The 22,336-nt window shown below is 32.7% G+C and overlaps 1 protein-coding gene across 4 annotated transcripts in view; it reads left to right on the top strand.

The window, feature by feature from the left end:
- Positions 1–3,624: 3,624 nt before the first annotated feature.
- The window catches only part of LOC127726598 (E3 ubiquitin-protein ligase HACE1-like), a 67,638-nt gene continuing 48,926 nt past the window's right edge, over positions 3,625–22,336 (top strand). For 3 of the 4 annotated variants that reach the window (XR_007993605.1, XM_052234011.1, XM_052234012.1), the window contains exons 1-4: positions 11,366–11,437; positions 13,285–13,338; positions 15,563–15,645; positions 16,063–16,159. Coding sequence is in view for 3 of the 4 variants with exons in the window: in XM_052234011.1 (XP_052089971.1) it covers positions 11,411–11,437; positions 13,285–13,338; positions 15,563–15,645; positions 16,063–16,159 (261 nt within the window). In the remaining variant the exon portion in view is untranslated. Of the gene's footprint in view, positions 3,753–5,741; positions 5,797–7,086; positions 7,177–7,631; positions 7,737–9,743; positions 9,820–11,359; positions 11,438–13,284; positions 13,339–15,562; positions 15,646–16,062; positions 16,160–22,336 lie in introns of those variants that run through there. The other variant, XM_052234013.1, reaches the window with a different exon arrangement.

Here is a 22,336-nt window from a genome sequence, read left to right as displayed (position 1 = left end):
TTTCTTGCTATTGCGCAATACTGTGCAATTGAAGATTTCTTGCTATTGTGCAATACTGTGCAATTGAAAATTTCTTGCTATTGCACAATACTTATTATATAATAATTTACACATCCTGTTTGGTGTGTATCTCCTACCATATCATTATTATTTGATTTTAAATATAAATCAGAAATAACCAACTTAAAATGGAAAATTTTAAAAGAAACAAAAAAGGAAAAAAATAAAAAAAAGGAAAAAAAAATAAATCCCCCCCCAAAATTTTTTGAACCCCCATTATGATTCATCACCCCCAAACTCAATCCCAGCCTTCCCTTTGTGGTATGGTACCTTGCAGTACAATTTCAGAGAGATCCATACACTTGAACACAAGTTATTGTCTGGAAACTAGAAAAAAATGTGTTTTTTGGCCCCTTTTTGGCCCCAAATTCCTAAACGTTTAGGGCAATTACCCCCAAACTCAAACCCAGCTTTCCCTTTGTGATATGGAACCTTGTAGTACAATTTCAAAAAGATCCATACACTTACACACAAGTTATTGTCATGAAACTAGAAAAATGCTTGTTTTTTGCCCCTTTTTTGGCCCCTAATTCCTAAAATTTGGAGGCAATTACCCCCAAAATCAATCCCAGCATTCCTTTAGTGATATGGAACCTTGTGGTACAATGTCAGAGAGATCCATACACTAACACACAAGTTATGTCTGGAAGTTACAAAAATGCTTATTTTTGGCCCCTTTTTGGCCCCTAATTCCTTTACTGTTATTACCATAACCCCCAAAATCAATCCCAACCTTCCTTTTGTGGTATTGAACCTTGTGGTAAAATTTCATAAAGATCTATTCACTTTAACTAAAGTTAGAGTGCGAAAACCAATGTGTCTTCGGATGACGCAGGACGACGTCGACGACGACGCCGGACGACGACGACGCCAACGTCATACCAATATACGACCACAAAAATTTTTTTGCGGTCGTATAAAAATGACAAAAAGTCTAAAATAAACAATTAGCAATACATGAACTCGATAATACTATATGTATCAACATTTAGTGTGTATTTTTGTCTAGACGTCATCTAATTAACCATCGAGATGACCTCTGAACTTGAAGACTGCTGACAGTCATATAACCCGATATAAACACAAACTGATAGCTACCACATGCAATTGGATTGTTCTAGGTCTGTTTAACTTCATAGTGTAGGTTAAAAAGTATGTTTATCATAGTTTTTACCTGTGTTAGAAAGATTTTTTTGTGTGGATCGAATCAGTCAACCAATTGATTCATCCTTGTTTCACTTTCACTGTTGACATTCTTTTCTTTTTAATCATGTTAATAGCTGAATACATGCATTACCAATCTCCAGCTAAGGGGTTAAATTAAAGGTCACATGAATACAGATTCAAAGAGGTCGAACTATTCACTTGCAAGTGAATAATTCATCAGCAATGTTATTTATCCTATTTTGACAAAATTGAACTAAATTTTATGGCTGCTAAAAGAAAATTAGTATTTCACTATCATTAATGATTGAACAAAAAAAAAATTGTATTTTATTTTTTTGTATATAGAACTTGTAGCTAATACCCCTTTAAGCTAACTCCATTCAGAATTTACATCAAAGCTAGTTATAACTATAAAAAAGAAGATGTGGTATGATTGCCAATGAGACAACTCTCCACAAGAGACCAAATGACACAGAAATTAACAACTATAGGTCACTGTACGGCCTTCAACAATGAGCAAATAAAATTGAGAATGGAAATGGGGAATGTGTCAAAGAGACAACAACCCGACCATAGAACACACAACAGCAGAAGGTCACCAACAGGTCTTCAATGCAGCGAGAAATTCCCGCACCCGGAGGCGTCCTTCAGCTGGCCCCTAAACAAATATATATACTAGTTCAGTGATAATGAACGCCATACTAAACTCCAAATTGTACACAAGAAACTAAAATTAAAAATAATACAAGACTAACAAAGGCTAGAGGCTCCTGACTTGGGACAGGCGCAAAAATGCGGCGGGGTTAAACATGTTTATGAGATCTCAACCCTCCCCCTATACCTCTAGCCAATGTAGAAAAGTAAACGCATAACAATACGCACATTAAAATTCAGTTCAAGAGAAGTCCGAGTCTGATGTCAGAGGATGTAACCAAAGAAAATAAACAAAATGACAATAATACATAAATAACAACAGACTACTAGCAGTTAACTGACATGCCAGCTCCAGACTTCAATTAAACTGATTGAAAGATTATGTCTTCTTCATATGAATATCAAGCACAATCCTTCCCGTTAGGGGTTTAGTATCATACCATCATAACATATATGAGAAGAACATAACCCGTGTCATGCCAACAACTGGTTTTTAAATAAATGTGTTTAGTTCCGATGCAAAGACCCTATAAGTGAATCAATATTAACGCCAAAATATGCAATCTTTAATACCGCACAGTCAGCTATAAAAGGTCCCGAAATGACAATGTAAAACAATTCAAACGAGAAAACTAACGGCCTAATTTATGTACAAAAAATAAATGAAAAACAAATATGTAACACATAAACAAACGACAACCACTGAATCACAGGCTCCTGATTTGGGACAGGCACATACATACAGAATGTGGCGGGGTTAAACATGTTAGCGGGATCCCAACCCTCCCCCTAACCTGGGACAGTGGTGTAACAGTACAACATAAGAACGAACTATAAAAATCACAATCACAATTTTCAAACACAGAACAATAATATCAAATTTAGCTTTGTAAATACCAATCAACAGTAATCATACATATTCAACATATAATAATTAATCTACAAATCATTAATAAAAATATTTCATAAATAATTAATTTATAAATATTTTGATATAAATACATCTTAAAAACATCTAATAATGCATCCGGTATTTGAAAAAAAATTGGGTGCAAATGGACCCAGGGGGTAAACGTGCGGGGGAAAGAACGTGTAGGGTGCAATATGTATTGGGAGCTAACGCAGTAACGGACCCTATACCAAATGACTACACAATAACTTTTTTTAAGAAAAACCTTAATATTTTATATGAAATATATAGCGAAATATCACAATTGACGAATTCTTATGGTAATGCACTTTATCAGTGTATGTCTATACACGAAAAGGTTTTTATTTTTTTCTCTATATTAAGATATACACGTAGTATAAACTGATAAAAGATGAGAAAACTATAAATCGAGCACACCTTTCTGACTTTATTCTGTTGCTTTATTGATCTTGACAGCATTGAAGATAATGATTATGTATTACATGATTTTTTGGACAATCTGGCTGTGCTTTTAAATAATAAATATGTTAGATGTCTCATAAAGATATAACATTTAACTATCGCGGCATTCGCATTGGATTTTTCCACAGCAACCAAAGGGAAGTAACTGAATCTTTATTCCTTATTTGACAAAACGATTTTCAAAATAAATTTATTATTTTCAGTGTATAGTTCTGCTTTATAGTATTCAAATCATGTGATGCTACTTAATAGTTAAAATTATTGTGAATATGCCGCCGTAAATATTTATTTGTGTAAATCTATTGTTATTTGACATGTGAAATTCGTTTTACAAAATTTCAGATTTCGAAATCATAGCAGAAGCTATTTTTACTTCTGATAATGTTTTGACACTTTTTAACTAATCCTGTTAAAATGGAATTTCTGAAGGACTTGGCAAAGTCTTTGAGAAGTGCAAGAACTGTTGAACTTCCCGATGGTAACGAAATATTTTGTCTTGAACAATGATTTTGTCATTTCATTCATAAGTTATTTCACAACGAATGACAAAACGTGAGGAAGTAGAGCAAATGTAGAAAAGACACCCTTATTTTGTAAATTGTATGGTTAGTTTGAAGACAGAAATACACAATGTATTACCTCAAAAGAAAAATGACAGGAGTTTGGCTCTTAAAATTTAAAATTAATATGTTTTTGTTGTGAAAATCCATGGACAGATGGATGCCAGGAGGCAGGATGAGGATGGTACCAAGGATTTGTATAGTAAGTCTAACTATACAAATCCTTGATGGTACCAGCAGGATTCGAACCCTCAATCTCAGGATCTAAAGGCAGAGCTCTAACCAATTGAGCCAAGGAAGATTTTCCCCAACTCAACCAGTTAGGCTACCTTTATATCTCTAGGTCTTCAACACTCTTCTCCCTTTTCTATTTCGGGCTGCGTACCATCCATCCGAGCAGCTCACAGGTCCACTAGTGAGTACTGTACAACCCAGAGTCTTTCACCCAGAAACCCTCTGGCCAGTTCCCTGCATGTCACCCAGACATGTTACTGTTATCCAATGAACTAGCTGGTAAAACCTAAGCTTATGACCATATCAAACTACCAGGCACTTGTGTGTACCAGTAGTAGATACTCGCAGCACGAATGTTGTGAAAATCCATGGATGCATGGTACTAATAGGATTCGAACTCTCAATCTCGGGATCTAAAGGCAGCACTCTAACCAAGGGGGGCAAAAGATACCAGAGGGACAGTCAAACTCATAGATCGAAAATAAACTGACAATGCCATGGCTAAAAAATAAAAAGACAAACAGACAAATAATAGTACACAAGACACAACATAGAAAACTAAAGACTAAGCAACAGGAACCCCACCAAAAACTGGGGATGATCTCAGGTGCTCTGGAAGGGTAAGCAGATCCTGCTCCACATGTGGCACCCGTTGTGTTGCTCATGTTATTACAAATCCGGTAAATAGTCTGATTCAGTAGGTCATTGAGCCATAGAAGATTTATGCCCCTGCCGTCGTGGAAGGGGCATTGAGTTTTACCCTTGTCCGTCTGTACGTCCGTCCGTATATACATACATCTGTACGTCCCAAAGTTGGTTTCCGTTCTCTAACTTTAGTTTGCCTCAACCAAATGTTATGAAACATATACACAATGCTTATTACCACAAAATACAGATCAAGTTTGAATTTTGGTGGTGTCACTTTTACTGTTCTTCAGTTATGCCCCTTTACAAATGGAAAAATTGCTGAATTTTTCGTTTCCGTTCTCTAACTTAATCTTGCCTCAACCAAATGTTATGAAACTTAATTATACACAATACTTATAACCACAAAACTCAGATCGAGTACAAATTTGAGTAGCGTCACTTTTAGCGTTCTTCAGTTATGTCCCTTTATAACGTTATATGATATGCAAGCGGGGGGCATCATCTGTGTCCCATGGACACATTCCCCATTGATTTTTATGCCCCCGCCGTAGCGGAGGGGGCATTCAGTTTTACCCTTGTCCATCTGTATATCTTTTCGTACGTACGTCCCAAAATTGGTTTCCATTCTAGAGTTATGCCCCTTTACAAATGGAAAAATTGCTGAATTTTTTGTTTCCGTTCTCTAACTTTAGTTTGCCTTAAGCAAATGTTATGAAACTTATACACAATGCTTATTACAACAAAACTCAGATCAAGTACAAATTTGGGTAGTGTCACTTTTACTGTTCTTATTAAGTTATGTCCCTTTATAACTTTATATGCAAGTAGGGGCATCATCTGTGTCCCATGGACACATTTCCCATTTATTTTCAGTAAAAACCTGTAATTTTACTGTGAATATTAAAGGCACTTTTCATCGTAGTATATTTTACTACCTTTTTTGTTAATACCAAATTTCTTGGTCCTATACATATTACGTTTTTACAGACAAACTTCTTTTAAACATGTTTCTCTCTTTTTTCCAGACAAATCCTCTGCATATTACATGTTGATGTCTATGATCATTGGGAACCAGTACAGGTTTGAATTTTACCTATTTTTCATTCATAAGTATGCTTGCTAGTTACTTCATCAATACACATGCTGGGTTCATTTATATTTGTGGGTAGCAATTTTTCGTAGATTGCCAAAAATTGTATTTTCGTGTATATTTAGTTTCAAGGTTTTGCCAAAGTCTGCATAAAAGCCTATAGAACGCTCTGTTGAACATTTAAAATCATGGTTCAACTGAACCAATGAAATCCATGAAATCGGTATCTCATGAATTATATTGAATCCATAGACATGATAGATAGATGATGTCGTTATGAATACATTGAATAGTGATTTTTCATATCTTTGAATAAAAAGTAGTAACAAAAAAACAACAGGGTAAATTCAAAGAGGAGTAAATCTATTAAACCTGATAAAATCAAACTTTTGACTACATCAAACAATGAAATGAAAGCAACCCTTTTTAGCAGAGTAAATGATTTTATATAACTAACAGATTTAAAAAGGAAATGTTGTAGTATTTTGACAGTGAAACTTGTAACAAATCTATCCAAATGAAATGAGGAACTTTTCTCCTATTTGGGTCTAATATGATAATACCTGTGTTACCACTAACATATAAATGAATTCACAGGGGAACAGTCTGACTTTAAAAGTGTTTCTAAAAAAATGACTTAAAAATCTTAAGGGTAGGCATTAAAAATTATGGTAGGTAGAGTTATTGGAAACAAATATGATTTTATTAGGCCTTAACATGTTAATGTCACTGAAAAAGTTGTTACCTGTTTCTACCATGTATATTTAACAGAGTTGTCACTCTGTGGATGATTAAACTATTGTAACAAAAGTTTTATAATGATGAGGAAGATAATGAATTAGTGTTTCATGTCCAGTAGCAAATATTAGATGCATATTATCAGGATGAGAACATGATAATGTCTATATGATATGAATATGAAAATATTTTTGTACTTTACTGACTTATTTTTAACTTGCCCATGTATTGATATGTTGTTCATCTTATGTTTAGTCTGTCAGCACTGTCACTGAGTACTATGAGGAAGCTGAAGAAATGAATTAGTAAGGGTGGGGGTAATGTCACACAGCATTTACATCAAATAATATCTGATTTTGGATGTGTGTATTTGAAGTTCAATGATGACATGGCAAATTAAAGGGAAATAATAAATAAATGCATTTTTGGGTAAAGTTAAACAAAGCTTTGGTTTCTTATTTCAATTTTGGAATAGTCCTTTATTAAATTTGGTAACGTGTCATTATTAATGCTTAAAAATTGGTTATTTATTTCTATTGCAGGTCTGTGTCAGATTTATTGTCAGGACCAAAGTTTGATGTGAATTATGCCCATGGTAGACCAAACAGAAATCTCTTACATATTGCTGCTAAGTAAGTTAATAAAGTGTTCAGAAAAATAAACTTGAGAATGAGACAAAGGGAAGTAACTCAAACTTATTTAATAAATCTACATTATTTCTCTCACTCAGAGCAACACACATTGTGACTTTAAATTCAATGTGCTAAGTTTTGTACTTCAGAACTTAATTTCTGTGTATGAATTGTCCTGATATGTGGACCAGTATTTTGATAAAATTGCAGTCTCATGAAGTGTTGTGTCATATTGGTACTCTAAATATTTTAAATGGATAGAAACTAAACAAAGCACAAAAATCCAACATGATAGAGAGAATTTTAGTGTTTAATAAAATGAAAGTTCAAAGACCTTTTAGATTATCTTTTGTTTCGTCACACCTCTTTAGAGATAAGTGATATTGATACATTGCTCTTTTGAAATGTTTTCTGTAGGTTGTGTACAAATTTATTCAATTCTTTTTATTTTTTAGTTGTGGGAGTTATGAGTGTCTTAATATTTTGTTGAAGAAAGGAGCCAATGTAAACTTTCAAGATATGTCAGGGTGTACTCCATTACACCTAGCTGCTAGAAATGGGTTGGTATTTTAAACACATAGAAGATGCTTAATCTTCTTATATCCGTGTCCTTACTTTATAATAAAGTATAATTCATGAAACCAAAGATATTTTATTCCAAAGGGAATTTATTTTCAAAATTTAGTTTAAATTAGCTTTTGTCCAATTCAGCTGCAGGCCTGTTTCAAGGATAATCATTATCAAAATTTAATCTTGTTTCACTTTTGAAAATTTTATATTATAATTCGCCAAACTCAAACAAATATAAATTATTTAACAAAGAAAACAACACATCAATAGGATAAGTGTGTATACAGGTGTAGCAGCCTTTAATATATTTGTTACAATAAATATTCTTCAAACTAATGTCACTACACAAAACACCGGCATGCACTACCAATCCAGTTATATAAAGCATGAACACAATCAAAATATATCTACAAAAGAGGAAATACATATTAATTCATTTTAATATATAAAATATTTACCAGCACAAACAATAATCAAATCAAAATTTATTCATAATTACTTAATCATGCTTATCAGGAATTTCAAGAGCTACATATACAGTGATATTGTTTGCCTCAAATTACATCCGAAATTCAGCTTTTTCCCCTAGAGAAAATTCCCAATTACTAAAAAAAATGGCTTAAAATTCCTCCCAATAAGTTTTACATTTTTCCCAAAAGTGATGGCAATGATAGTAATGAATGTAAATTTCGTAGTGATGTTATTGTTTTGATATTATGAAAGCACTTTTGAGATCCAGGTTTCTGATCAGAATCATCACAGTGTTTGTAACATGTGGTTTTCAATGCATTAAGTATCATCATTGTTTCCGTCTCTTTCCCTCCCCAAAAAGTACCTTTCAGGTTGAAAATGTCTGACAATCAAAATATACGTGATAAAACTACAAAAAAGACAGTCAAGTTTAGCAAAAATCAGAGATTTGTTTTAAAAAAAAAATAAACCAATTTCCCAATTTCAATAAAAATTATGCATTTTTCCCAAAAAAAAACGGTAGAGGTATTTTTGAAAAAAGACAACAATATCACTGATATACCTGTAAAAGTACTTAAAACAGTGCTTTGTAAAAACACACACTTGTGTTTTATATAGTAAACAATAGTGAACAATCGCTTGACCGTTACTACATCAAGTGACCAATATTTTTGATGATTACAATCACTTAAAAAGTCTTTACACCATTACCATGATTACAGTAAAACATATTCTTTAAATAAACATTATTCTAAGAAAGATAAAAAAGAGAATAAAACAAAGGGAAGTAACTCTAAATTTAATTGCAGCAAGTATTACCAATATATTTTTATGTAAAACAATTATGGTTAATTATGTCTATTCAAATTTTGTGGATTCATTATTATTTGTTGGATACCAATTTTCATGGATTTAGTGGGTACAGGTGAACCACAAATTTAAATGTTCAATGAATTACACATTTTCTATAAGGTTGTATGCAGACTTTGGGAAAACCACGAAATTAAATATCCACAAAAATGCAAGTTCTACTCAATCCATTAAAATTAGCACCCAAGAATATGAATCCACAGTAGACAATACTTCATTGGTGGTCTTATGTTAATCTGTGTGTCCTGTGTTCTATCCATGACCAGGTCAAACCAAAGACTGAAAAAATAGTGTTTACTGCTTCTCCTCTAAAGATTCAGCATTTAGTAGGAAGAGCAAAGACTGGTTTGCTCAGAGTCAGAGAATAATGTTGTCCTGTTAGGGTTACATGTCTTCCTACAGACTGTTATCTTGTGAACAAGCACATTAGAATTAATTAGCCTGTCAGTCTAATACAGAGCAGGGATCATATTCATATCACTTTAACATGTTTATGTAATAGTTGCCATTGAATATTAAACACCCTTACAATATCATCACTATACATCATCCTGAACATGCATGAAATATTTGCCACTGGATTCTCAGCAACCAACAATCAATCAATCAATCATCATTATACAAATAGACAAATAAACACTTTATTGATTTTTCAGCCAAAGAAAGTGTATCAATAAGTTGCTGGAATATAAAGCAGATGTGAACATCAGAAATAATGAAGGCTTGACCACAGTAAGTTGTTAACTATAGTGTTTCTTTTCACTAAGGGTAATTTAGTTATTAGAATTATTAACTTTTGACATTTAAAAAAGAAAGTATGATTGCAATTCTTACATTTGGTCCACCTTTTTATAAAAATCTTGAAAATCTAACAAGATGAACAGGTGAATAAGGGGAAATCTACATGTCTTTGTATGGACCGTAAGCTTGAGCAGATGAGGTACATACATAGTGTTTTAAGGTAATATATGAACAAAAGTTAAAAAATTTAAGAGAAAAATATAGATCCCACCACTGCAATTAGTGTGTTATATGATATTTCTTCACTCGAGACAGTTAAATTTTAATTTTTTGAATAATTAGAATTTAACTGTTGAGTGGAGAAATCTCATAATACACTAGTTATAGTGGTGGAATCTGTTTCTCTAATGATTTTTGTCCTTCCTTTTCAAAGATTTGCAGAACGATGTGTTTTTTATATGTGACGTCATTAGGCATGGTCGCCTTTTTTCATGACGTCACAATAGGAAATTCAGAAGAAAAATAAGGAAATTTGACATCATAATTAAATTTCGACCAATCATTTGCAGAGAACAGATATTTCACTAGTGAGGAGAAATATTTTCTCACACCGATCAAGAAATGTGAAAATAGCACAAAAATTAGAAAATAAACAGTAAAATATCCATAAAAAAATCAAATCGTCCAAAAGAAAAGACAAGTAAAATGGATGAACATGACCTATGGACTACAGGAATAATTGTTTAACATTTATCTAGTTGATACTTTAATATGAAACACTAGATAAATATTATTAGATATTAACCATTTGAACAAAGTTTTTTCTATCCCAATCCAGGCTGCTTGCTTGTAAAAATCAAATGTACTGATGTAAAAATAATTAAAGAACTGCTAAACCAATGCCTCCTAAAATTTGTGCTGATAGAGTTCCCTTAACAAATGCTTAAGTGGATACCAGATGGTATGCAGGGTTGTCAGATTAAAAAAAAATTAAAAACTGTTAAATTGACAACATCGATTAAGGAAACTGTAATGCTTTAGGTCATGAATAAAATTTGCAGTTTACTTAAGTCAATTTAGCAGTGATGTAAAAAAGGGAAAAAAAGTAAGAAATAAAACCAAGGCCTTCAAAGAAAAACAGACAACACCATGGCTGAAAGGAAAAAATGACAAGACAAACAACAGTCCCCCAAAACAATACAAACTAAAGTCAAACCTGCTATACAGGTCACCCCTATTAAGCAAAAACCTGTCTTCTCGTCCCTTTGCATATGAACCTCAATTTAAAGGTCACCTCTTAATATATGTTTAGCATTTTCTTGTCCAGACGTAAGTCTTCATATACAGGTTTGACTTTACACAGAAAATGAAGGATTGAATCAAACGAACCTCAACAAAAACAACAGTTGAAGACACTTCTGCAGGTTATGTATCCTGCTCCATATATAGCTCCTGTTATGTTGTTTGTGAAGAAGGAAAAATTGTGACATAATTTGTTTACAAGATACACATTTGTTTTTTTAACCTGTAGATTCATTGGTTGGCAGTGAATGGAAGGACAGAATTGTTACACGATTTGTTTATGTACACACAAGATGTGGATGTTGAGGTGAGAATTTTCTACAAATAAATAGCTTCCTGAAATTTGTAATCTGGCCTCCTGTCAGCATGCTATAACATGTGACAGGATTTCACATTCATCGCTCATCAATTCAATGTTTACCAAATATTTATACATTATTCTAACATATTCTCAACATATAAGAATTTTTTGTTGTATTTTTCTATGGAACTACAAAAAAGCTTCCTGAAATTTGTAATCAGGCTTCATGTGAACATGCTTTAACATGTAAAGCAATTTCAGATTCATTCTTCTTTAACTTCCTGTTTACCAAATACATAAAGCGGGGGTATTATAAATGAGTATTGGTCACAGTTCCACTTATTTTGTTCTTTTTTTTTTTGTCTGGTGTCATTTTCCATCTATACAATTCTGCTATTTTAGAAGGATGGTTATTTATGGAGAATTCTAACATGATGTTCTTCAAACGCTTTGAGTACACACCCGTGGTAAAATATGAATATATTGTTTGGGCTGTTCCAATCGTACTCCCGCGTCATATGTTTTTTTATGAATGAGCTACCCGACGTCATAGAACGATGACGTAAGAATATAAGCATTTTACGGGAAAATACACGCTTGTGAAACTGAAAATCATCACAACAAGGAAACGTAAACAAACGATGCAAAAATGTGTTATATAAGCAATTTTTGTATACATATAAGACATATAAGTACAATTATCATTTAGATTCATCCAAACCTATCTAAATATGTTATTGTAAATAGTTTAAGCATGTCATTTATTCAGTTTGCTCCGGTCTTTTACGTCAATTTAATAGTGCGTTTTTTATATGGGAACGGCAAATAATGCCTTCATCTAGAGCGCTTCGATCCATAACAATTGCAGTATTTGTCCTATTAGAATCGAAATAATTCATGGGGGCTTGAATATATTGTGATTTTACCACGGGTTGTCCCTTTATGCCGATATTTTACCCCTCGCTATCGCTCAGGGTAAAATATTTGTCATAAAGGGCCAACCCGTGGTAAAATCACGATATATTCAAGCCCCCATGAACTATTTCTTAATTGTTGAAGAAAGCACATTTTGTATCAAGCTTTTACAACCCTATATAACATGTATAAAATCACAAGAAAAAAGCATTTAATTCTTACAGTTCTAAATTTAATTTTTTTCTCCCTATAAAATTGAAAATTGATATGGGGAATGTGTTAAAGGGACAACAAACCTGACCAAAGAGCAGAAAACAGTCGAAGGCCACCAATGGGTCTTCAACACAGTGAGAAAATCCAGCACATTGAGACCAGCTTCAGCTGGCTCCTTAACAAAAATGCGTATTAGTTCAGTGAAAATGGATGTCATACTAACTCCAAACCATATAACATCTATAAATGACTTAAAATTAAAAAAAACATACAAGACTGAAAAAGGTCAGAAAAAATGTTTGCGGGGTTAAACATGTTTTGTGAGATCTTAACCCTCCCCCTATACCTGTAGCCAATGTAAAATAAATAAAAACACAGCAATATGAGCAGAAAAAACTCAGTTTAAAAGAAGTCTGAGTCCGATATCAGAATAGGTAACAAAAGAAACTAAGCAAAATGACAATGATACATAAATTAACAAAGGACTGCTAGCAGTTACTGACATGCCAGCTCCAGACCTCAATTAAACTGATTAAAAAATTATGTCTTCATCACATGAAAATCAAGCACAATCCCTCCCCCTATGCATTGTTGTGCAGTTCAGGGGGAAGCAAATTTTATTGGGAAATAGAAACTAATTTTGGAATTATTATTGATTGTTGTCAGCCAATCGAAAGTATGATTCTTGTGAAACATTCATGTAAAGTTATCATTTCCCTTTACAGGATGCTCAAGGACAAACAGCTTTACATGTTGCCTGTCAGAATGGTCACAAATCTGTAAGTAACATTGCTTACGTATGTATCATAAAAAATCTATATTTCATTAGGAGTGTTTTGAATGGACTGGTTGACATTTTTTGTCCATGAGCTTATTTTTCATTTATATTCAGGATGACAGCAAGTGTAATTATAAATAAAAAGTATATTAAGATAAGAAAATATAAGGAAAATTCTTATGTCATTAGAATCTGAGAAAATGTGAGCTAGTATGAGCAAGTGTGATTGTACAATAGGGTGCTTCACTAGTTTCTCATAAAGGGTGCTATAAACAGTTTCGTATAAAAAACTAGGGGTTATTCCCAGACTAAAAATAACCATGGAGGGAAATCCCTTTTTATTCATATAATTGGTGAAAAAGTATCATGTTTTTTGTATTTGATTGTATAAAATAGTTAATTAGCTTTCAATTTAAACAGGTTAAATGATTAAAATAATTTTAAAAATTAGATTAAATATACATGTTTTGAGGGGAGACAACACTGTAAACATCCTGTTGTTTTGGCAGTGAAAATTGAAAACTTATTTGCAGCCACTGTAGCTCTTTTCGAAGCAGGAAACCGTACCCTGAAACATGATTTTTATTAAAGGCCAGGTAAAAACCTATGAATTTCATACAGTTTTGATTATGGAAAATGTGCCTGTATCATGTTTACATGGGTATGCACATCAGCTGATTTCAGGTTTTTTATGTTCAGATTAGGCAACTTTTTCCCCATTTTCTCTGGATAGAACTTTTTTACTATACTAAAAGTACACTATATTTTTATTTCAATATAAACTAAAGACAATTCTGATTCCAGTGATATCTAGTTTTATACAAGTATCTTTATTAACCATTCCACCACTAAGGGTCACTTAGACATGGTCCCTTAAAATATGAAGTCATAGAAAAAAACTGTTGATTGCACCCAAAGAGTTTGTGACATGTGATTGATTGATAATCTTAAGACTTGGACTCGAAGGTGTACTGACTGACTAGGTGTAGCATTGTTATACCTCTACTCTAGGAGTGGAGGCTTTATCGCATTTAACATGTGTGTTGGTTGGTTTTGAATCCATTTGTCAGTCTTTCCAACAAGTATCACATCACACTTTTCTCAGGTGATACTGAACATAATGACTTCAAATTTTGTCAGCTGCATCAATGTGATAGGTTGTTATGTCTGTCCAATATTTTCAGATATGTCAGACACCTAATTCCTGTTTGCTTATACCTAAATAATTTAGTATGTGGATTGAACTTAAAATATTTTACCACATATTTCTCATTTATAACTGAAAAGAATGACTTTATGTATGGTTAGCAGCTTTACAGTGATGAGCTGTAACGTGTTATTGCTTTCTTGATTTGTCAGACACCTGCTTCCAGTTTTCCAATACTTTGAATTCTTCAAGAAGTTGATAGAACTTAGTCACACATTTCTCGTGTGGTAATAAACAGAATGACTTCAAACTTGGTCAGCATCTTGAGCATGACAAGTTGTAATGTGTGAGATCTTTTCAAATCTGTCACATACTTGCTTCTTGTTTGCCGATAGTTTAAATATTCAGTATGTTATTGTGGAATGAACCTTTTTGTCACCTATTTCTCAGGTACTACTGAACAGAATGACTTTGTATTTGGTCAACAGCTTTGCAGTCATGAGTTGTAACATGTGGGCGCTTTCTGGATCTGTCAGAAACTCACTTCCTGTTTTTTCGGACATTTTAAATTACAGATAAGGGTATGCTTATCATGACATTGTATGCATTCTTGATGTTTTGTGTGGGTTGTGGCATTGATTTTTGACCTAGCATAAATTTTTTTTTTTAACCTTTTTTGTCATTGATGATTATATCCCCATAAGCAAATTTGTTATTTATGAAATTTGTTTAATCACTATTTTGATAACATATACTTAGAATATTTAAGAATTCATAATATAGTACAGAAATATATTACTGTCATAGTAAAGAAGGAATATGGTATATTAATTGCTGACAGAAAATCCCTACATGAAATTTGAATAAAAGCAAAAGGAAAGGAACAGTTGTTTAATTGCTTTTCTTCATCTGAATATATAACGAGGCCTCTAACTGAGAACAATAGCTTTCTAATCCTACAATAACATAAAAAAAATACCATTTACATGAACAGTTATCAAAGGTTAAGGTTACTATAAAGGAAGTATGTTTGCTACTTTGTTAAATTGTAATGCTAACAGATAATTTTTTTTGACAGACAGTTGTATGTTTACTTGACCATGGAGCAGAAATCAACAGACCAAATCATTATGGATGGATGCCTTTACATTTTGCCTGCAGGTAAAACTGTTTATTAGTTTGCTAGTTTGTGTATACAGACACTTTTGCATTTGCACCAATTGCCACTTCATTTTTCGAAAATTTTCGAAAATTTTCATAACAAATAACTCATCATAAAAATTGTTCATGTTTTAGAACAAATAAACACTATTAACTCCCTTTGTCCTTTATTTGAGAAAATAAAAACATGAAGAATATACTGTAAATTCATTATAATTCATTGGATACTTAATTTTCGATATTTTTTGGGTATAGGTGAACCAGGAATTTAAATGTTCAACAAAGTACAAATTTGCCTTATGCTCGGATGCAGACTTTGGTAAAACATATCAAATATCACTAAAAATACAATTTTCTCTTAAAGTAACCTAAGAAAATAAATGAATCCACAGTAATTTGAATACTATATTTTTTCAGTCATGGTCAGCATGATACAGCTACAATATTATTACAAAGAGGAGCAGTATTTCTACCAGATAAAAATAATAAAACACCACTGGATTTTTGTATAGAGGTATGTATTGTTAGGGATGAACTGATGTCTACCAGACAAAAACAAGAAAATACTTCTTGATCCATGTATTATTTTTTTCCAATTGATTAACACACATGGTCGAGTCCCACACAGATACTATAAACATTAGGTCATTTGTAGTTGGTATATGGAATAGTTGTAAGGTGAACATTTCTGACTGACAAGTTTTATCTGACCTCAACCTAAATTTCACGGGTACAATTCTTGCCAGATTCTCGCTTGACGGAGTCAATAAGCGAGACATAGGTATGCTGTTTCCGGCGTCGTCGGCGTCGTCACCAATGTATTAGTTTGTGATTAGGTCTAGTTTATGGTGAACAATGGTGAACCACTAGTGGTAAGTCGAAGATATTTGGTATGCAGTTGTATTAGTATTGGCACATCTCATTACCATGGAGATTATTTGGCCCTGCCCCCTCAGTTATGGTCTATTGACTTTGAAATTTATGCTTAGTTTTCATGTATTAGTTTGTGATTAGGTCAGTTTATGGGGAACCACTAGTGGTAAGTTAATGATAGTTGGTATGCAGTTGTATAAGCATTGGCATATCTCATTTCCATGGAGATTATTTGACCCCACCCCCTCAGTCATGGTCTATTGACTTTGAAATTTTTGCTTAGTTTTCATGTATTAGTTTGTGATTAGGCCAGGTTATGGGGAACCACTAGTGGTAAGTTAATGATAATTGGTATGCAGTTGTATAAGCATTGGCATGTCTCATTTCTCTAGAGATTATTTGGCCCCGCCCCCTCAGTCATGGTCTATTGACTTTGAAACTTTTGCTTAGTTTTCATGTATTAATTTCTGATTAAGTCAGTTTATTGGGAACCACGAATGGTAGGTCAATGATATTTGGAATGCAGTTATATTAGCATTGGCACATCTCATTACCATGGAGATTATTTGACCCCGCCCCCTCAGTTATGGTTAATTGACTTTGAAATTTTGCTTAGTTTACATGTATTAGTTTGTGTTTAGGTTTGTTTAAAGAGAACTACTTATGATAAGTCAATGGTATTTGGTATGCAGGAGATTGTTTAGCCATTTACCTTCAGTCATGGTTTATTGACTTTGATTATTTGCAAAACTTACATGTGAAAGTGTTGCTATTTTAATTTCAACATTTGCATTATCGAAATTACAAAAAAACGAGACATATCTCTGTGATAACAGTTTATTACAAAACTTACATTATAGGTTTATATCAGCAATATCTTGGACAAGTTTTATATGCCCCCTCCGTAGCGGAGGGGCATTAAGTTTTACCCTTGTCCGTCTGTACGTCTGTCCGTCCTTCAGTCCGTACGTCCCAAAGTTGGTTTCTGTTCTCTAACTTTAGTTTGCCTCAACCAAATGTTATAAAAAACTTATACACAATGCTTATTAGCACTAAATACAGATCAAGTTTGAATTTTGGTGGCGTCACTTTTACAGTTCTAGAGTTATGCTCCTTTACAAATGGAAAAATTTCCTTTCTCTAACTTAAGTTTGCCTCAACCAAATGTTATGAAACTTATACACAATGCTTATTACCACAATATACAGATCAAGTTTGAATTTTGGTGCTGTCACTTTTACTGTTCTAGAGTTATGCCTTTACAAATGAAAAAATTGTTAAATATTTCTTTTTTTTCTTCTAAATATCAAGTCAATTTTAAAATTGGAGTTATCTTCCTTTGTCCATGATTATAGTTGAATCAACTGCAATCAATGCTTTATACAATGCAATATTTAATTTTTCCTTCCACTGATAAATTAAAGCAATTTTTACCCTTCATTTTTAAAAATATTTTAAAAAGTAAAATCACAAAAATACTGAACTCCGAGGAAAATTCAAAAAGGAAAGTCCCAATCAAATGGCAAAATCAAAAGTTCAAACACATCAAACGAATGGATAACAACTGTCATATTCCTGACTTGGTACAGGCATTTTCTTATGTAGAAAAGTCTTCTTTGAAAATTGGAGTTATCTTTCTTTGTTCATAATGGTAGTTGAATCAACTACAACCAAAGCTTTATACAATGCAATATTCAATTTTACTTCCTACTGATAAATTAATTTTGTTTCCGTTTTCTATCTTAAGTTTGCCTCAATCAAATGTTATGAAACTTATACACAATGCTTATTACTACATAATTCAGATTAAGTACGAAATTTGGTGGCGACCCTTTTACCATTCTTGAGTTATGTCCCTTCATAAACATAAAAATTGCTGAATTTGTTTCCATTCTCTAACTTTAGTTCGTCTCAACCAAATGTTATAAAACTTATACACAACCAGATATGCGTGTTTAGAAATAGAAAAATTGCTGAATTTTTAGTTTCTGTTCTCTACTTTAGTTAGCCTCGACCAAATGTTATGAGACTTACACACAATGCTAATTACCACAAAACTCAGATCAAGTTCAAATTTGGGTAGCATCACTTTTACCGTTCTTCAGTTATGTCCCTTTATAACTATATGATGTGCAAGCGGGGGCATCATCTGTGTCCACATGTGGACACTATCCACATTTATTTTAGAGTTGTGACATTCATGGAGAGCAATCTCATTATAATTCTGGTTATCCCTTTTATGATATGTATTGCTACACTAGTACTTAGATTAAGACAAGAAATAAACAAAATTTTATTAATGAATATAAGTGTAATATACGATTTTCTAGATCTTGTGAAAACTACATTAGATAATTTCTGCATGTACAATGTATATAGTTGTTGTTTTATTTAAAAGGAGCCCATGTCATTTAAGGAGGCTCGAGGGTACAAAAATTTCAGAAAAAAATTAAACATTTTTTTTTTCATTACAAATTTTATTTATTACTTTATTAGTTGTTACTTTATCATATGGTACAAAAATCATTCAAAAAAGATCAATTCGTTTTGGCCCCAGATGACTTTTAAAATGAATATATCATTGAAAAAGCTCCAAATTATCTCCCTTTGGTGCAAAAATGCCATTTTTTGGCATTAAAATTGAAATATTTTTTTTAACTCATCGGTGACCTATAGTTTTTATTATTTTTTTCAAATAAGCTGTACTCAAACTAAATTATTAAAAAAATTTGAGCGATTTCTGTAATTTAGTTCTTTTTTTATTTTGATATTACCTTTATTCCTCCTATTAGTTCAACAGAAAAAAAGTACCTTTACAAAAATTTATGCTTCTTTCGAAGGCAGATTGTGAGCTCAAATGAATGGTGACCCCATATTTTTATTTTGAATTTTTTAAAAGGTTATGAAAAATATAGCGAAATCCTATATTTAAAAAAAAAAAGATTTATACCCGCAAGCCCCCTTTACCAATAAAAAAAACAAATTTGCGGGAAAAATATAAGAAAATGCTATAAACACTTTCTGAAATAAAACAACTTGTTTCTGTGATTTAAAAAATTGTGTTGGATTTGGTAATTTTTATACGACCGCAAAAATTAAAAATTTTTTGGTCATATATTGGTATGACGTTGGCGTCGTCGTCGTCGTCGTCGTCGTCCGGCGTCGTCGTCCGGCGTCGTCCGAAGACACATTGGTTTTCGCACTCTAACTTTAGTTTAAGTGAATGGATCTCCATGAAATTTTACCATAAGGTTCAATACCACGAAAGGAAGGTTGGGATTGATTTTGGGGGTTATGGTACCAAAAGTTAAGGAATTAGGGGCCAAAAAGGGGCCAAAAATAAGCATTTTTGTATATTCCAGACAATAACTTGTGTGTAAGTGTATGGATCTCTCTGACATTGTACCACAGGGTTCCATATCACAAAGGAAAGGCTGTAATTGATTTTGGGGGTAATTGCCTCAAAATTTTAGGAATTAGGGGCCAAAAAAGGGGCAAAAAACAAGCATTTTTCTAGTTTCATGACAATAACTTGTGTGTAAGTGTTTGGATATTTCTGAAATTGTACTACAAGGTTCCATATCACAAAGGGAAAGCTGGAATTGAGTTTGGGGGTAATTGCCCGAAACGTTTAGGAATTGGGGGCCAAAAAGGGGCCAAAAATAAGCATTTTTCTAGTTTCCAGACAATAACTTGTGTTCAAGTGTATGGATTTCTCTGAAATTGTACTGCAAGGTACCATACCACAAAGGGAAGGCTGGGATTGAGTTTGGGGGTGATGAATCATAAGGGGGTTCAAAAAATTTGGGGGGGGGATTTTTTTTTTTTCTTTTAAAATTTTCCATTTTAAGTTGGTTATTTCTGATTAATATTTAAAAGCAAATAATAATGATATGGTAGGAGATACACACCAAACAGGATGTGTAAATTATTATCTAATAAGTATTGTGCAATAGCAAGAAATTTTCAATTGCACAGTATTGCACAATAGCAAGAAATCTTCAATTGCACAGTATTGCGCAATAGCAAGAAATCTTCAATTGCACAGTATTGCGCAATAGCAAGAAATATCCAATAGCACAATATTGCGCAATAGCAAGAAATTGTCAATTGTACAGTATTGCACAATAGCAAGAAATATTCAATTGCACAGTATTGTGCAAAAGAAGATACTTCGTATAAATTGCTTATTTCTTGATCAATTTCAATGGGGTTTTATTCTTGAATTCTTGGGGTTCTTTAATATGCTGAATCTAACCGTGTATTAAGTTTTTGGATTTTGGGCCCCGTTTTTAAATTGGTCCACATTGAGGTCCAAAGGGTCCAAAATTTAACTTTGTTTGATTTCATCAAAAATTGAATTATTGGGGTTCTTTGATATGCCGAATCTAACCGTGTATTTAGATTCTTAATTTTTGGTTCCGTTTTCAAATTGGTCTACATTAAGGTCCAAAGGGTCCAAAATTAAACTTAGTTTGATTTTAACAAAAATTGAATTTTTAGGGTTCTTTGATATGCTGAATCTAAACATGTATTTAGATTTTTGATTATGGGCCCAGTTTTCAAGTTGGTCCAAATCGGGGTCCAAAATTAAACTTTGTTTGATTTCAACAAAAATTGAATATATGGGGTTCTTTGATATGCTGAATCTAACCATGTATTTAGATTTTTGATTTTTGGGCCCCGTTATCAACTTTGTCCACATTGAGGTCAAAAGGGTCCAAAATTTAACTTTGTTTGATTTCATCAAAAATTGTATTATTTGGGTTCTTTGATATGCCGAATCTAACCGTGTATTTAGATTCTTAATTTTTGGTTCCGTTTTCAAATTGGTCTACATTAAGGTCCAAAGGGTCCAAAATTAAACTTAGTTTGATTTTAACAAAAATTGAATTTTTAGGGTTCTTTGATATGCTGAATCTAAACATGTATTTAGATTTTTGATTATGGGCCCAGTTTTCAAGTTGGTTCAAATCGGGGTCCAAAATTAAACTTTGTTTGATTTCATCAAAAATTGAATTCTTGGGGTTCTTTGATATGCTGAATCTAACCATGTATTTAGATTTTGGATATTGGACCATAATAGGTGAATGTCCAATTTAAAATTTTTAAGTTCTTAGACCACATTCATTCTGTGTCAGAAACCTATGCTGTGTCAAATATTTAATCACAATCCAAATTCAGAGCTGTATCAAGCTTGAATGTTGTGTCCATACTTGCCCCAACTGTTCAGGGTTCGACCTCTGTGGTCGTATCAAGCTGCGCCCTGTGGAGCATTTTATTTTATTCAATTTCTCGATTCTGAAATCATTTAAAAGCAGGATTATTAATTACACATGTAATAGTAGTGTTCCTGTCTGTCTAATGTGGTCAGCTAAGTAGAACTGTTGTCTTGCTAAGCTGGTCTCACCTATCATCTGATAAGCTATGCCAAGAAATGTCATGGCTGATATTCTAGTACCAATAAGATTGCATTCTAAACTTGATTGTTCTAGTTCATGTAAAGCATATGTACAAGATGTAAGATCATGTAAATGAAAGTAACACAGGAAATGAAGGAAATGTGCAAATTGGTTTGAAGGAAATTCTGCAGGAATATTTGCTACCTCCATTTGTAGTTCTGGTGGAATGATTGGTGACTCAATAGTAAATGTAATGCACTGAGCAACCAGCATTTTAAGTACTGTGTAAAGTTTCCAATGCTTTGTTAGTTTCAACACATATTCCTGATTCGGATTCCAATATATTTTTGCTTCATGAAACATGTTATGTACTAATGAAATATCTATTTTTTCATCTGTGCACTTCCACAAAGAAT

Source organism: Mytilus californianus, unplaced genomic scaffold (genome assembly GCF_021869535.1).
Source record: "Mytilus californianus isolate M0D057914Y unplaced genomic scaffold, xbMytCali1.0.p SCAF_18, whole genome shotgun sequence".
Classification (NCBI taxonomy): Eukaryota; Metazoa; Mollusca; class Bivalvia; order Mytilida; family Mytilidae; genus Mytilus; species Mytilus californianus.
Note: the sequence above shows the minus strand (reverse complement) of the source record. Positions and strands in the feature narration are given on the sequence as shown.